This window comes from Excalfactoria chinensis, chromosome 1, assembly GCF_039878825.1.
Source record: "Excalfactoria chinensis isolate bCotChi1 chromosome 1, bCotChi1.hap2, whole genome shotgun sequence".
Taxonomy (NCBI): Eukaryota; Metazoa; Chordata; class Aves; order Galliformes; family Phasianidae; genus Excalfactoria; species Excalfactoria chinensis.
Genome location: NC_092825.1, coordinates 115,839,097 through 115,855,867, shown reverse-complemented (window position 1 = coordinate 115,855,867; position 16,771 = coordinate 115,839,097). Strand labels below are relative to the sequence as shown.

Sequence of the window (16,771 nt, the reverse complement as noted above, 5' to 3'; positions counted from 1 at the left end):
CATACCTTGATTAAAGATAAACAGGAAGTATGTGGTATTATTTGAGGTTTCTTTGGGTGACTGTCTATATCTCTTTCATGGGATCACATAATTTATTTCTGTTGCACAAGCAAAACAAACCTGCTTTTTTCATCTCTGCTGGTAGCATAGTTTGGGGCCTGTCTCACAGAATGCAAAGCTATCATATTGACCAGTTCAGATTACTTGAGGAAATTACAGTACGAACAAAGGGCCCTATTTAAACGTGGTTTCTTACATTGAAAACTAACATTTGAAAACTAATTTGGGAAGATAAGGAGCATTTCTACTTAACAAAATCGTAATTTCTACTGGTTCACTTTGTTATGGAAGCACTGAGAACCTTAATAGGCTGCTTATTCTTACTCAGTTGTCCTGAAGGAGGTCTTTGAATTGATTTGGCATGCAAAAGTATGGGCTGCAGAATACATTAAAACTCCAGTGAATTAAAATTAGAGGATTTAAATATTACTTTTAAATTGCGACTACTACATACTTAAAAATGAAAAAAAAAAAACAAACAAAAAAAAGGTTTTCTGTCACTTGGAGTGTTCTTTAAAAACATAAGATCATCTCTTTTGGAAAAGACCTTCAGGATCATGAAGTCCAAGCATCTGCCTTACCCCATCCATTGTGGCCTTGAGCACTCCAAGGATGGGGAATCCATAGTCTCTCTTGGGAGCCTCTTCCATCACTTCACCACCCTTCAGTGAAAACCTTCCTAACACGTAATCGAAATCTCACATTCTTTAGTTTAGATCTATTCTCCCTTATTCTATCAGTAACTACTGTGTAAAAAGTTGATTGTACAATCCCTCCATTTTATAATCTCTCTTTAAATATTAAAATCTTTAATAAAGTTTCCCAGGAATCTTCTCCTGGCTGAACAAGCCCATCTCCTTCAGCTTGTCTCCATAGGAGAGGTGCTCCAGCTCTCTCTGATCATCCTAGTGACCTTCCTTTGGCCCCGCACCAAGAGCTCTACATCTTTCCTGAGCTGGGAGGCACCAGGTCTGGACACATACAGTCCTCCAGACAGCCTCAGGAGGCCAGAGTAGGCAGGGACATTCCCCTCCCTCTCCCTGCAGGCCACCACTCTTTTTTGATGCAGTCCAGGATACTGCTGCTTTCTGAGCTGCAAGTGCATGCTGCTGGCAATGATACAATCAATGAATAGAACTATTGGTAGCATAAGCTTTCTGAACAGCAATGCAGTGTAAAATGGATAATTGAAACCTACAAGTCGTTTGAAACAATATAATGAATTGATGGTATTTCCACTTAAAAACAGTATAAAAGGCTCTTTGCGTTATCCTAAAAGGTTCTTTATAAATCTCATTTTTCTTATTAGGATTCTTTCAAGTACAGTTATCCTCCACTGGTAGATGATGATTTTCAAACACCTTTATGTGAAAATGGGCCTATCACTAGTGAAGATGAGCATGAAAGTAAAGAAGAGATAGATACTGACACCAAGGAGCCTGGAGATCTGAATGAAGAACAAAATCTTAATCAGAAAAAGGTATCTAAGTCCGAAAGCTGAGACAACTAATTGTATGGCTACAAATCAGGATAAAAGGCATGCGATTTTTGTTTCTTGTCAGGCTTTTACTTCGTATTTTCTCAATTTGAAATACGTACACAGTGAAATGGAAAATCAAAATTGCAGTTTGTGCCTTGATTCTTAGTTTGAACAGATTTGACTGTTAAGACTAGCTTCTAAATCAGTAAATTGTGTACTTAGTACTTAATATCTCTTGATTATAGTGAATTATGTGGTAAAATTTAAAAGATTTACTATGTTCAAAACTTATCTAACTAGTGAATTTTTAATCTTAGGATATTTTGTGACAAACATCTTAAAGCATCTATTTTTCTCAGATGCTTAATTTAATGCTTGAGAAAATATCAGATAAATAGTAAAATTTTACTACATGCCAACTTCTAAAAATCATAAAAGTAATCATTTATCTCAGAAGAAATTACAGCCCTAATGCATCATCTTGTGTTGAAAATGTAATTTTCCTGCAGTAATGTTTGTCCACAAATATAAAGGTATTGCTTTACGTAGAATTCTATGAAGTTATACCTCAGAATATGCAATCATAGTCAGTGGGGATATTGTTGATAAAAAGGACAGGGGAGTGAAAGAGAAAAAAATATATGTGAAATTCATTAAGAGTGCCACACTTCATTTTGGAATAGGAATTGCAAAACTTTTGTTTAAAGTAGTGTAACTCTTTAACATTACGTTTTTGCTTTCATTTACAGTTTTAAATTTTCATCAGAGTAATTTGAAAATGGTTGACTTTACAGTGCTCGTTTATAACTTCGCCATCTATTTATATAAACATACATATACATATATATATATGTGTGTGTGTATATATATACGTATATAAACTCAGTTTTATATACATAAATATACATATATATACATGTATATAAACTTAGTATATATAAAACTGAGTTTAAGGTCAGGAGGAGACCTTACATAGCTGTTCTAACTTCACAACAGGTAGACTAGCTTGTTTTGGTTGTGGCACATCAGCTAAGGTTTGATCTCGGATACAGAAGCATAATCACTGTTTAGTATGAATGTTAGCTTTGGTGCTGAACCACCTCAATATTTAATTTAATTGTTTGGTGTGCCTCCGGTGGCGCAGTGGTATAAGTTGCTGCTTGCAACACCAGAGGCCCGGGGTTCGAATCCCCCCTGTGGCATAAGTGGCAGAAATGCTGCTCTGCTACACAGAGGGCTCAAATCCCGGGAGTTGGACTCGATGATCTCTAAGGTCCCTTCCATCTCGCACAATACTGTGATACTGTGTGACTTCAGATTTCTACTTACTGTACTTTTTCAGTATTTAAAAATAATGGTTTATGGTATTTTCTATTTCCTACAGCATAATCAAGCGCTCTACTCAATCTTTTGAATTAAGCTGATCATTTATACTCATGCATCATTAATTTAAAGACATGTTTATTAGCCAACTTTTAACATACTTCTAAAATTCAGGCTGCATCCCATTGTTTGCACTGTTTCTGCTCTAGGAAAAAAATAGTTATTTTGCTTCAGTATGCTTTCTGTTCACATAAAAGTAACACTTGCTATTTCTAACACAGTATGTCAGTGTTTGGCCCTTCTCTGCTGAGCTTCTTCCTAAATGGTTTTCAGAAACTGTTCCTTATTCTATGAATGGTTGGCATTTTAAAAGAGGTGATTTTGTACTTGACTATTCATAAATACAACTTACTGAATATTTCTGAATGAGGTCAGCTTCTGAAGTGACAGGTTTCAAGTGGCCTGTGAGATTTCATTATTATTTCCTACGTTACTAGCATTTATTTGCATTATCTGCAGATTTCTGTAATCACTAAGAATTCATCTGATTTATTTTTATGCATGCCTCTCTCATCCTGTAGAAGTGCCTCTTTCTTTCCACAGAGTAGAGGGAACCATGAGCAATAAACTTAATTGTAAGTGCCTTCTCTGTAAACACCTGTATTTGGCACGTGAGATTCCACCTTCAGTGGGTACTACTGTAATTTTTCTTTTCTTAGTAATTTAAATTGGAGTTATGTAGAATAAATCCAAACACATTGACTATGCAGTGTATTTTTATACAGTGATCTTTTAAAATAACTACAGTTACAAAAAGTAAAATTACTATGTTTGAGATGTTTTGGTTTTTTTAACAACAGTCTATCTTCTATGATACTGTATTTCTTCAATTCCCATACTATAGATAACTTACATAAACTGAACTGAAATACTCTTCCTATATTCTGTCACTGTTTCAAGTGAAATAAACACAAAGCTAAGCAAACTGTTTAGCTAGCTGATTTTCTCAAGTCAACGTGCCACTTATTTTTCCAATTTTCTGTATTTTTTTTCCCCCCATTTTGCATTTTACTGAAAATAAAGAACTTTATAGAATTACGAGGTGGGCATCCAGCAGGCTTGTTGTCTTGTATGTAGTTTCTTAATGTAACAGAGGAAGAACCTCAGAACTTAAGTTCTGTTATTTGAGCTCTCCGGTACTTCAGAGATCAGTTTAGAAGAAATAAAAATACATTCAGCAAGTTTTTAGTGCAATGAAATGTGGAGCTGTTGCTGTGTTTTCTGTTCAGCATTGCAGTGATTATGTTGGGGTGTCACTTGGAAACTTTCGCAGCGAAAGCATAGCATCAATACTTTCTAAACTGGTATTAGAAGTACTGCACCTTGCTTATCTGGTGTCTATAAAAACAACCAACTCGGGCATCAGGAAAATATACCAGAGGGGGGAGAGGGGGAAAAGAACAAAAATAATAATAAAAATTGTAGTATCATGCATTTTTAATATATAACCTAACTTACATTTTTTTAATGTGACGGGCTTCCAAAATCTTCAAGGAATGTATACACATTAAATTTTGTCTGTAAAATGTAAACTGTTGAAATAAGCCTCCTCATGCTCTTTGAAATACCTGCATGAATCTGAAGCATGTGTAACCCATTATAACCATCATTTTTACTCAGATGAATTCTGTAGAACAAATTTCCAAGTCAGAGGAAAATGACAAAACAGAGTTCAAACCAAAGAATGCAAAGAAAGCACTAACCACTTTTAAAGGACCTTTGTTACATATCAGGTAATAATAATAATTTTCTTTTCAACAATGTGCCTTGGACACTTGAGTAATTAGTTTTTAAAATAAACCAATTTTTTTTATTTTCAGACTATTAAAAAACGGTAGTTATTAACAAATACAAATTATTTATATGGTTCTTCTGCCTTTATGCATTTTCAGTGAATCTTTGTGTATCCATTGGCATGCTTTTTTCTACTTAAGTGTATGTATATATATATATATATATAGATGCATTGGATAACTGTTATCAGCGTGTATCTGTAATAAGAACAGTTAGTAATTTGGCACTGTTTCTTACACGAATGAAATCTACAATTTTTGGGAAAACTTCCACTGTTAAGATAAAAACCATTGAAGCAAGATTAAAGATGGCATATACCTCTGTGCTAGTAACTTGAACCAATTTGAATGGGCACAATTCTTTGTGCGGGAAGTGCTGTATCTGTTACAATCTCGGATTATAATATTTTTTTTGTCTGGCAGTTAATCTGTTTTTAATCATGAAAGTTCAAGAAGAATCAGTTAGACAATCTCCTTTCTCACTGCTTTTCAGGTTAAGATGCTTGTTTAGAAAATGATGTAGATCTCTATTTTCATTTACAGTTTGTAATTAGATGAATGAAGAAAATACATAATTTAGAGATGATTCCTTAGCTAATTTTGTAACTGCTGTACTGAATTAGATTTGGAATGGATTTGAATAATGATATATTCATTAGCATCTAAACGTTCGTATGTCATATTTTCCTATGTTTGAAATGAAAATTAGCTTTTTGCATATAAATAACTATGTGAAGTCCTACTTTCTTGGTTGGCAGTACAAAGGCACTGTTATCTTAAAGGGCTTTATAAAATCCATGGACATCTACTTAAGATTTTGCATGAAGAGAACTCGGAGGAAATACTTTGTTTTCTTTCCTTCTGACAAAAGAAGTAGATCCATCCACCTACTTAAAGAAAATAATAAAATTTAAAAGAAAGTTTAAGAGAAAAAGCCATTTATTTTTCCTGCTATTGGAATAGACAGACGTCTTGCAGATTATGTAAATATCAAGAAGAATAAATGTTATGAGTATTAGCACCTCTATAGTTGACTGCCTTGCTGTTGTGGAAAATAAAAATACTGGTATCCCCATTGGTCCTGCTGTTTTTTCCTCAAGTAAACTCCTGAAAGCGTACACTTTCCTGTTGCTCTTTGCTAATATCACTTTGTAGATATTAGACCTGCTTAGGGGTTCCCTGGCTTCTTTCTCAGAGAACGGAACTGTTTTTACATATTGCAGTTTACAAACAAATAGCCAGCAGTTTTCTGCTGACAAGTATCTGTATCTCACACATGAGACATGAATAAACTCATGCAGAGTTAGCCTTTGTTTGCTGATACCAGCATTGTTGTCTTGGCAGAGGGACAGTGTAAAGACTGAAGCAGAAGCTGAGTTACAGCAGTGCTGGTATTATGAAGTCACTAAGGCTCAGTTGCCTTTTTGTCCCTACCTGCTTCTGCAGAGGACCTTCCTGCATTGATATTCCTTACCTATCATTGCCTACCCTGTTGTTTGCCCCGGTATATGACCAAAGCTGAATAACAAAGCAGAACTGGCAAACATGCTCTTCTCTTTTCTCACACATACGGTCATGCTTGCAAGTAGCTTTTCTCTCTACCTCATTAGTATCACCGTTGCATTTGCCTTGCACACCTTCCTAGGAAAGGCTAATGTTTATTGGCCTTACTAACACATAAGATATTGTATTTGATAATGTTAAAAAAAAAAAGACAAAAGATACTGCATCTTTTTACTCACATTTTTTAGCAGAAGAGTAGCTCATAGATGTTTATAGACCAGGCTTTGCAGTATGCTATGAACTGTTTATTCCCCCTCACACCTCAGATAGTAAAAGAAAGTAGTGTGAGAAGGCTTGGATTCTTGTAAATATCACCTCCATCCCATACTACGTAACTGCTTGACTTGACAGGCAGTAAGCCTTCAGAGCTGGCTCTCAGGTGTTCTGCTGTGTGAGCTTCTTTTTTGGTCAGTTGTCACTGCTGCTGATACAGCAAGAAGCATAAGGCACAGTGGCACAGTATTCCTTTCTTCCAACTCTTTTTGCCTGTTTGACACTAGTTTATGCTTTGCAGTTCCATTTATGATTTATCTTGCAGTTTCTCTAACATTTACATCTACAGTAGCTTAGTGTTAATGTAACTGAAATGCCTTGTAGCTACAGTCCTTTTCCCTATTCTTGATGATTATTTGAAAATTTGTGAAAGGAAATAAAAGAGAAGGAGGTATAGTTAGTTACCTTATCAGTCTTTTTCACACCCATCAGTTTCTGCCTTGCTTAGCACAGTTACTTCCTCCCTATCAAGAATGCTTTCATGTGGGCTATCTAGTGCATTCCAAAACATAGGCACCTTCCTCCCACGCAATCACCACTGGATTCTTGTTCTAGCATAGCAGCTCATGCTTGCCATCCAGCACCAAGAATTTTTTATCTTGACTATTGTGCTGATATGTTTAAGTGAGAGAGAATAAAGTCATGGTATTATTAAATGAGATCGTTTGAGGAAGAGGTCAAACATGAAACTAGTATTTTAGAAAAAGGCAAAGGGCAGAAGGAAGCAGACATAAGTCATTTTTGAAAAAGAATACCCAGTGCCATGTTACTGCAGGCCACGGGAGTTCTTTGCATAGTCCTTACACTGCATATTTGAAGGAAGCAGTTTTTCATTGTTACATTACTTGAATTTCCTCTCAACTTGTAAATGAGCATGCCCTACTTTAGGCCTTGCAGTTTTCATTTGAATACATAATCCAAAATGAATTGAAGTAGTTAGATGTGGTTTTAAAAGTTTTTATGCATGACTCTTAATTGCACAAGATAGTCAAATAAGCAAAACCTTAGGTTTATTTACACATCTCCAGAAGTATGTAAAGACTGACTCATAAGCACAAATGAATTTAGCAGTAGCGATTTTAATGCTTGCCACTTACAGATAAATGCCTACTCCTCTTATGTGTGCATTACAGCCATTAACAAGGGCGGACTATGAGGTGGAACTTGCTCCCTGTCTGTAACAGCTTATGGTCTTTCATAATAGAATTGGAATTGATTAAGTTTCCCCTTAACATACCATTATAAAATGTGGTGGCTGAAGGGACTGTACATATCTGCTGTCTCTCCCTGCTTCTGCCAGTGGTCACGCTCATTCAGGTAGAAGAATCCAAGGGCAGTACTCAATTTAACTGATGTAGCTAGGTCCATTTGTGGTCATGAGTCAACTGTAAGCTGCAGTACAAAATTTCTTTTTTCACATTTTTTTAATGCAAAGTTGTTTATAGCAACTAGCAGAAAGGTTGAATGTACTTTATTTACCTGTGGAAGTGATGAGGTGTTTTTTTATATCACACGTAATAAAGACAATTTGAATAAACCAACCCTTCCATATTTTCTTACCAGTCCCGCGGAAGAACTATATTTTGGATCCAAAGAAACTGGAGAGAAAAAGTGTTTGATAGTCCTGACAAACGTCACTAAAAATGTAGTAGCTTTTAAGGTAAATATATTAAACATGATCTGGTTTACTTTATTGAATGTTTAACTTTCTACATAGTTCTGATAAGAAAGATGAAATGCTGTTACGTTCCTTTCCGAGGGCTTAATTTTTCTTAACACTGTTGGGGTGTGTGAAGCTTATCAAGGAAATATTTTAGCTGAATTTGCCCCTTTGGTATGCCATCCCAGTAAGACAATCTAATACAAATCTTTGGGGCGTTGACTGAAAAAGAGCCTTAGGGATGGTTAGTTCTTTGGTGACAGTATAGGGCTTAATTAGAACCAACAAGAAAGCACTGAGCTTTGGAGATGAATGTCTTCTGAACTTTTTGCCTTGGGAAAACCTTGGCTGGGAATAAGTTAGTAACTCTCCATACTGATGCAGCTCCATCTGCAAATGTCGCTATCAAAGGAATGAATGCAGTTATGTTTGCTTCAAAAATTCTGATTTGACTTGCATCCCGGTTTGGTTTTCCAACATGTATTTTATGTGCTCTTCATACATAAGTAACTAAAGTTTCCATACTCTCAAGAATTTCATTAGGTGATCCATTTGAAAGTGATTGAGAGGAAAAAAAGAAATAGTGTGATTATTCCTACAGGGCAAGGTATTTTAAAGATATGCATCACTCTGTCTTAATCAGTATTCAAGGGTTTCTGTATTATTAGTCATTACAGAGTTAGATTATGAAAAGGTCATTATCTGTGTATGTAATGTATACCTGCTTATTATTTCTTTTAATTTAGGTAAGGACAACTGCTCCTGAAAAATACAGAGTTAAACCCAGTAACAGCAGCTGTGAACCTGGCACGTCGTTAGACATAATAGTCTCTCTTCATGGTGGTAAGTAAAACCTTATGCAGAATTTTTTAGAAAACCTGGATGATAACATCAAGGCTGACTGGTTACAAACATTCGCAGGTAGAAAGGCTGAGTGAAACCAGTGTCCACTTAACTCCTGTATGACAGTATTACCATTTGTAAGGGAACACATTTGTCATGCAGCATTTGAGTAGCTGCATGTACTGATTTACTACTCCACATAGGCATAAGCAGATGTTGTCTGCAACTGAGTCTAATTCTTATCTTAAAAAAATACATCCCTTACAGAGTTGTGGGTTACCATTGAATTGCTCAGATGAAACTAATTCTGTTAAAAAGAAACTGAAGAAATTTAGAAGAAAAAATGGTAATTAAAACTGTTGAGCATAAGGGAATGATTTTATCATTTTTGGTCCCAATAAGTCAGTCTTTAGTGTTCGGCACAAGTTCTCATTTAAAACACATCTCAAAGGTGCTCTGTGTGCTTTGTAATACTAGTGTTTTATCCAAGCACTTCCCATTTTTTTTTTCTTTTTCTTTTTTTTTTTCTTTGAGGGCAGGCTTTTCAGCTTCTCTGCAGGATCGTTTCCTTATAATGGCAGCAGAAATGGACCAGTCTTCTGGATCAGGTGTACCAGAACTGGCTCAGTTTTGGAAAGAAGTCCCTAGGACCAAGGTGATGGAACATAGGTGAGTATAGAGCTTTCTGCTGATATTTTTTTTTGCCATTGTAATTTATCTGATTTATAACACTTGCATTATCATAGTCAGTAAAGGATTCTCCAGACTGAGTTGTGTGCTTGCTGACAGAAGTATTTTACCATGGCTTTCTCTCTGTTTTAAAAATGAGATTTTCAATACGTAAAACACCATGCATGGTAGTGTGCACATGCTTTTCTTTTTATTGTTGCTTTATTGTAAACTCTAAGGTTTAAACAGAAAAAATATAAATAGATGTGAAAATGCACCTGTGCAGTGTATTTATGTGCGCGCATGTGTGTATACATGTATAGGTACATACATATATATATATATAATCACAGAGTAGCCTGAGTTGAAAAGGACCTCAAAGATCACTTAGTTTCAACCCCCCTGCTATGTGCAGGGTCACCAACCACCAGACCAGGCTGCCCAGAGCCACATCCAGCCTGGCCTTGAATGCCTCCAGGGATGGGGCATCCACAACCTCCCTGGGCAACCCGTTCCAGTGCGTCACCATGCTCTTTGTGAAAAACTTACTCCTCATATCTAACCTATACCTCCTTTGACCTAGTTTAAAACCATTCTCCCTTGTCCTATCACTGTCCACCCTTGTATATACTTGTATATACATATATATACTTAAAGATTTAAATGAAGTTTATTTATCCCTTTTTATAATGATCCCCTTGTGTTACACTAGCAAGGAGAGACTTACCAATGCAAAAAGTGTTTTCTAGGAATTATAAGAAAATACTCCCTATTTGCTAGGAAAAAATAATTGTCGAGAAACTCTGTAAAACTCATTCCATGTGAATCCATGTGTTTTCCTTATATAATGGTGGAAGAGTAGCCCTACAAAGATACATACCCCAACACACTATTTCAGATATACCTGTTTTTACTTTCTTACATTTGTTCGCATCTAGTAGTATCTAGTAGTACATCTCTAGGAAAAGTATTTATTTTACCAGAGGAGATTCTGTTTCTGTTCCTGCATATATTCAACTGTGAGAAAGGTGGAGGACTTGAAAAATAAGGTTGCTAAAGGCTTAAGCCTTTAGATTTTGTTTGCTGTTAACACTTTTCTGCATTTCAGGTATTAAGGATTTGGTTGAGTAAATCCTGTATGACAGATTTCAAATGATGAAGGTATATTTTATCTGTGCTTACAGATCATTTTGATCTGTCTTTATAGCAAAAGCTGTCAAAATATAATTGATGAAACTTTTTCAGACTATCACTGAAACAGTAATTTATAAAATTAATAGATGACAAAGCACATCTGCATAACAGTTATTTGGACAGTTTTCTTTCCCTGTTCAATTTTAATTTTTGATTTTTGCTGTGCATGTTTTTTTTTTATCATTCAAACAGGCTCAGGTGTCATGTCCTAGAAAGCAGTAAGCCTTCTACTCTGACATTAAAAGAAAATGCACTCAATATTCCGGCAAAAACCAATGAAGATTTACATATGCAGGTAATAGTGTATTTCTACTAAATAATGAGTAAATCATGAGCAAGCATATAAAATATGATAAAAAGATTTGTTTTGTACTAAATGTCCTTGATACTTCTTATATTAGACTGCTTGAAGAGCTTAGAGCTCAAAAGTAACTAAATCATTGACAGTAATTGAATTATTTCACTTTATTGAGTGCTAACAGTTCAATAAGATGTACTTCCAGTGCACTTTATTCATTGGTCTTGTTTTATGATGCATCTCAAATGTGAACAAGACTCAGCAGAGTCTATTGCTTCCTAGTCTGGAGATGTCGCCTGCTTAGTACAGGCAATATAAATTATCCATAACCTGCATAGTTCTAAGCTTCTTTAGTGGAACAGGCTCTTGAAGTATGTAGTGATAGAAAGGGTATCACTAAGAGAAGCTGTGCTTTTAATGTGCTTAAAGTTTTGTGGTTAAATAGCTCTATGTTAGCAAGTGCTTTCATAGGTGGTAATTTAAAATTATTGAAATGTTTTCTATTTTCAGCTAACTCATTTACTGCAAATTAATAAAAGACTTCAAGAGCAGATTGATCGCTGCCTTTGGTTCCAGCAGTTGTCAGTTGTTTTATCATCATTATCAGTTACTATTGTTGCCTTCTGCTTCTACCTGGCATACAGCCAGAGAAGCTAAAAAGAACCATTTTGCGCTAAAGATGCTGCCTATCATGGTTGTCTGGAGTGGAAATGATTGCTGTACTACGCTCAGATTCTGGAACTGCCAACATGAGGTTTGTGAATCCACAACTGTGGATGAGTTTGCTGAACGGTGAAGTGAATGACCAGCAAAGGAAGTTACTGTAAGTTGACGGTTGGAACAGCACGTGAAGGAGATGATAGAGCTGGGAGTTATTTCCACTCTACAACTTAATAAATACAACTGAACTGGAAGAAGAAAACCAAATACAACAACACAATTTAAAACTTTAGTTGTTTTCTCTACTCAAATTCTTTAAACACAGTATTTCATTTATTTTCATCATATTCATTCCTGCATTCAAAATTACTCTCACAGAAGGTGTAAGCAGTCTGACTGATGTATTCTAAGGTTTCACATGTTCTTTCAGGAAAATTTACAGAAATTATGTACTGCAGGCAGACTTCTTGTATAATCTATGTATAGTCTGTTATAAAGGAAGGTATTTGTTATTAATTATATTGGTACTTCAGGGCCATTGCTTTCTTTAATTAAATTCTACTTTTTTTCCTTTTCCTGAAAGCAAACATACTGTAAATACTTTCTTCCAAACACCGTGCACACAGCCATATTGACCAGCAAAATAATTATGGCTCGATTCCAAAAATAGTAATGAAATAATAGCCATGCTGAGATACCGTTCCCATTCTCTCCCTGTGTATTATTTTCATGGCTAATTTTTGGAAGCAGCTCTTAGTGAAATTGCAGGAGTGTGACAGTTGGCTTTTGATGACCAAGTTATAGTTCCTAAAAAGACTAGTAAACAGTGTAAGGACTTACTTTGAGATGTGCAATATGCTTAAATCATGGATGAATTTATGAAAAAAAGTCAAGCCAGGAAGATTAGGTATTGCTGAAGGCAATATGGAAGTGTTATTTCTACCATTTCTCAGAAAGTATTGTAAGAATGGTGTATGAAGCTAGCATTACTTTATTCTAACAAGAATTCTTTGTATTCATGGCTGTAAATATGTACATTAAAATGCTAAACACCTTAAAAGAGACTGATGGTATCTTTCAAAAAATTAATTTTATAACTGTAGATGATGTCTAATTTGTTTACTGGAATTAATTTTTGCTACAAGTTAGCTTTGTAATAAATAGATTTAGCTTTGGTTCGTTGGCTTCAGTAGATAATAAGCGATTACTGGGGAAAAGTAAAGGTCATAATCTGCTTCTGTCTCTTCGGTGATGATATCTCTCCGATGTGTTGTAGTTATAGTATCATTTCTAGGGAATAGAAAAGGGCAGGTTAGAAAATGCATTAATAAAGTGATCAACTAAAGAGGCAGGAATGGTTCAAGGCAATTACTAAAAACTACTGTGTAAAAGGCAAATTGTCAGAATTGCTTGGTGCCTGGTCTTCTGTCCTTTCTTAATTTATACCTTATTTTACCATGGTCTGCGTTTCTTAGTTTTTCATTTATCCGATTTCTGTACATTTTCCTTCTCGACTTTCTTTTTTTCTGAATGAATTCACAGCTTACATTGTTCACTGCTAACCACTGAATGTTTTAAGTTATTTTCGTAGCACAAAATTCAGATGCTTTGCTTCCAGCAGAATGGATTGTTGTGTTGTTGAGAAGAGTAACAAAGTGATTGATAACTTTTGGATAATAACTACTAACCATGCTATTAAAATGCTGATTCCTTGATTTGAGTGGATTGAATAGCACTTTACTGTAAAATTGTGAGAAATATATTCTTACAGCCTTTGCCAATATGAATATTTTAATGTTTTGGTGCTTTCATAAATATTTTCTGTATTTTATTACTATGTTGGTATTTTCTTTGTACGATGAATCAGATGAGCATTTTTTTCTATTTTAATATGTTCCAGAAAAATACGATTACAAAATAAATTTGAGGAAATACACAGTCTTTAATGTTTAGTCTTTTAAAAATAGCTACATCTTCTTAGATTTTGATCCTCTTTTTAGTCTACAGGTGCTTAATATGAAGGAGAGGTCAGTACAGTAATGTCCCATCAACTCCAGTGTGATAGAACTACTGACAATACTGAAGTTATAGAGTGTCCAGCAGTCACGTGAATTGACATTTTACACATAACTGTGAGGAAGGATTATTGAACTTCCTTTTTAGTAAGACTGACAGTGTGCAGAGGAGGGCCACTAAGATGATCATAAGGCTGAAGCACCTCTCCTGTGTGGAAAGCTGAGGGATCTGGGCTTGTTTAGCTTGAAGAAGGGCCTGGGGAGACCTCGTTGCAGCATGCTAGTACCTGAACAAACCATATAAACAGGAGGGGAAATGGCTGTTTACAAGGAAGGATAGTGATAGGACAAAGGAGAATGGTTTTAAACTGAGACAGAGGAGGTTTAGGTTAGATATGAGGAGGAAGTTTTTCACACAGAGGGTGGTGGCACACTGGAACAGGTTGCCCAAGGAGGTTGTGGATGCCCCATCCCTGGAGGCATTCAAGGCCACACTGGATGTGGCTCTGGGCAGCCTGGATTGGTGGCTGGTGAGCCTGCACATAGCAGGGGGGTTGAAACCGGATGATCTTTGTGGTCCTTTCAACCCCAGGCCCTTCTATGACCACATACATCCATGCACAAACCCCAGTTGTAGCACAGTCCAAAGAATAGCAGTAGCCTGCTCAAAGGACTGCTAAATTCTTCCTTGTGCCAATTCAGTGTCTTCTGATTTGTCAGTAATACTTCCTCTTTCCTGTTTTCTTATCCTATCAGGTGTATTAGCCCTGTACTAGAGTTGGTGGGAATTTAGGAAAACTTGAATATGAAAAAAAAAATTCATTTAGCTTCCCTTTATTTATCTTTTATTTCCTTAGGTCCACAGTAGAATGTATTCATTATTTTACCGCCACTTGGGCTTTTCTTCGCAAAATATTTTTGTAGATTTTGCCTCTTGCTAAAAATACCTTCTTAGACGGATGGTAAATTATGCATTTTGTTCATCTTGATGAGTCCGTGAGATATGCCAGCACTTGATTCAACCAGCAGGAAAGCAATGAGTTCCTTGAAATGTTTTTCAAAAGCATTGCATCGCTGTACATCTTTCCTTTGGTCTTGTTCAGACCTTCCTCCTGAAATAATTACGTGTCTGTGCAAGCTTATTTTATTGTGGAGCAAAAAACTTCGCCTGTTAGAACTTAACAGAAGCAACCGATAGTGTCCTGGGTACTTTCTGCTGTATAGCTAAGTAAAAAAAAAAAACATGTTACGTCTACTCTTGTTGTTCCAGTAATTATATATGTTGCAGTACATTCCTGTATGCTATGAAATAGCCAAAACAGTAAACTAGCATTCCTGCATTAAGAGAAAAGTGGTAAAGGTTCTGCCCATCTTATCAATTTCATTTAGACAGCCAGGAATGCAAAATGGAGCAATGCCGCATGGTGTGTTCCGTGGCCATGGAAGTAGCCTCCCTAGAGCAAGTATTGCCTTACTCTGGGGCCCATAGGGAACAAAAGCAATTTTGATATATTTAGTTTCAGATCCAATGTAGTTTAGTTTCATTTGCAAATAGATGCTTCAGACACAAGAAATCCAAGTCTCCACTATCAGTCCCATCACGACCACCATCTCATTTTGAGATTACGATGAGATCTGAATTAAGATATCTGTTTGGGTAACGGTGATGCAGTTTAGCAAACCCTGTGTGGTGCTGAATGTTTCAAAACTGCAACTTTCTTGTATTTCCTATGCCCTGTATCTGTTAAAATCATCGCCAGTATCATTTTTGACAGCTCGGAGCTGTATCTGAACACCTGTTATTCAAACCCCAAGGAAACTGTCGGAAACAAGAAGCATCGTTTAAATAAATACAGAAGACATGAACAGTGTGGGAAGGGAGCATCAACAGAATTTGTTACACTTTTGTTTACTAGCATGTTATAATTGAGAAACTCCTGCAAGGAAAAGCAGGTCTGGGCAGCCACCACAGGTGCTTCATTAATCTGTTGCTACTGACACTTACAGACTGACGCTTAACATACCGCCATGAGTGAATGATTACAATCCCCATACACTGAAGTGCATTTTCACTTACACAAGTAACATTTACTATGTTTTCCTTCTCTTATGTTTTTTGTTGTGTTTTTATTTCCTAAATTTAAGCTTGCTCCTGATGGGGATGAGTCAAGAAAAGATATTGTAGTGCTTTTTAAAATAAAGTGGTATTTTCTTCTTGAGGAATTCACAGTCAGACAGGCTTTGTTCTGCAAAGACAATGTAAAAACATGGATTCTCAGTCTAGCCTGGAAAGCAGTGGGAAACCATAGAAAAGCAATGTTCATTTGTGATAGTCTGCTGCATTATATGATAAAAGTACCATTTTTAAATACTATCCTGAACAAGTGCATATTGAATTGCATGTAATCCCAGATGCTGCTGTTCTAGCATTCACTGTGATTGTCACAGTCTTTCACACTGAATGCCTGGTTGAGTATGGAGTAGCTGCTAAGTAATTTTCTATCAACTTGTGCTGCTGTCTTCTGCTGGTGTACGGATGGGGAACGTGAAGATCTGGTGCAGTCGGAGAGCCTTCAGAGCACCCACTACCCATCTCCCAAATCAAGGAGAAATTGCAGCAGCATCTCTGGAGGTGTATCTAATTCTCTCCACTACATTAGGTATATACACCTTCTAGAAACCTTGAGAAGTGTTACACAAAAAGAAAAAGGTGAAGTGGTCAAGGAAAGAGCTGTATCTTGATTTTGTCTGCTGTTTGGAAAAGCGTAGCAGCTGGGTACATTTGCACTCCATCCATTTCCAGTGAGATTTACTTTCCATTAGCCATCTCAGCTTGGATATGTATCTGAAGTTCATTAGTCACATAGATGCTGTCTTAGA

General features: G+C 36.1%; 1 protein-coding gene across 1 annotated transcript in view; it reads left to right on the top strand.

Moving 5' to 3' along the window:
- The window catches only part of MOSPD2 (motile sperm domain containing 2), a 32,584-nt gene extending 18,767 nt beyond the window's left edge, over nucleotides 1-13,817 (top strand). The window contains exons 9-15 of the mRNA XM_072339573.1: nucleotides 1,370-1,540; nucleotides 4,544-4,656; nucleotides 8,116-8,212; nucleotides 8,959-9,055; nucleotides 9,595-9,724; nucleotides 11,111-11,213; nucleotides 11,727-13,817. Coding sequence (XP_072195674.1) covers nucleotides 1,370-1,540; nucleotides 4,544-4,656; nucleotides 8,116-8,212; nucleotides 8,959-9,055; nucleotides 9,595-9,724; nucleotides 11,111-11,213; nucleotides 11,727-11,873 — 858 coding nt within the window. The 3' untranslated portion in view covers nucleotides 11,874-13,817. The remainder of the gene's footprint in view (nucleotides 1-1,369; nucleotides 1,541-4,543; nucleotides 4,657-8,115; nucleotides 8,213-8,958; nucleotides 9,056-9,594; nucleotides 9,725-11,110; nucleotides 11,214-11,726) is intronic.
- Nucleotides 13,818-16,771: the final 2,954 nt, after the last annotated feature.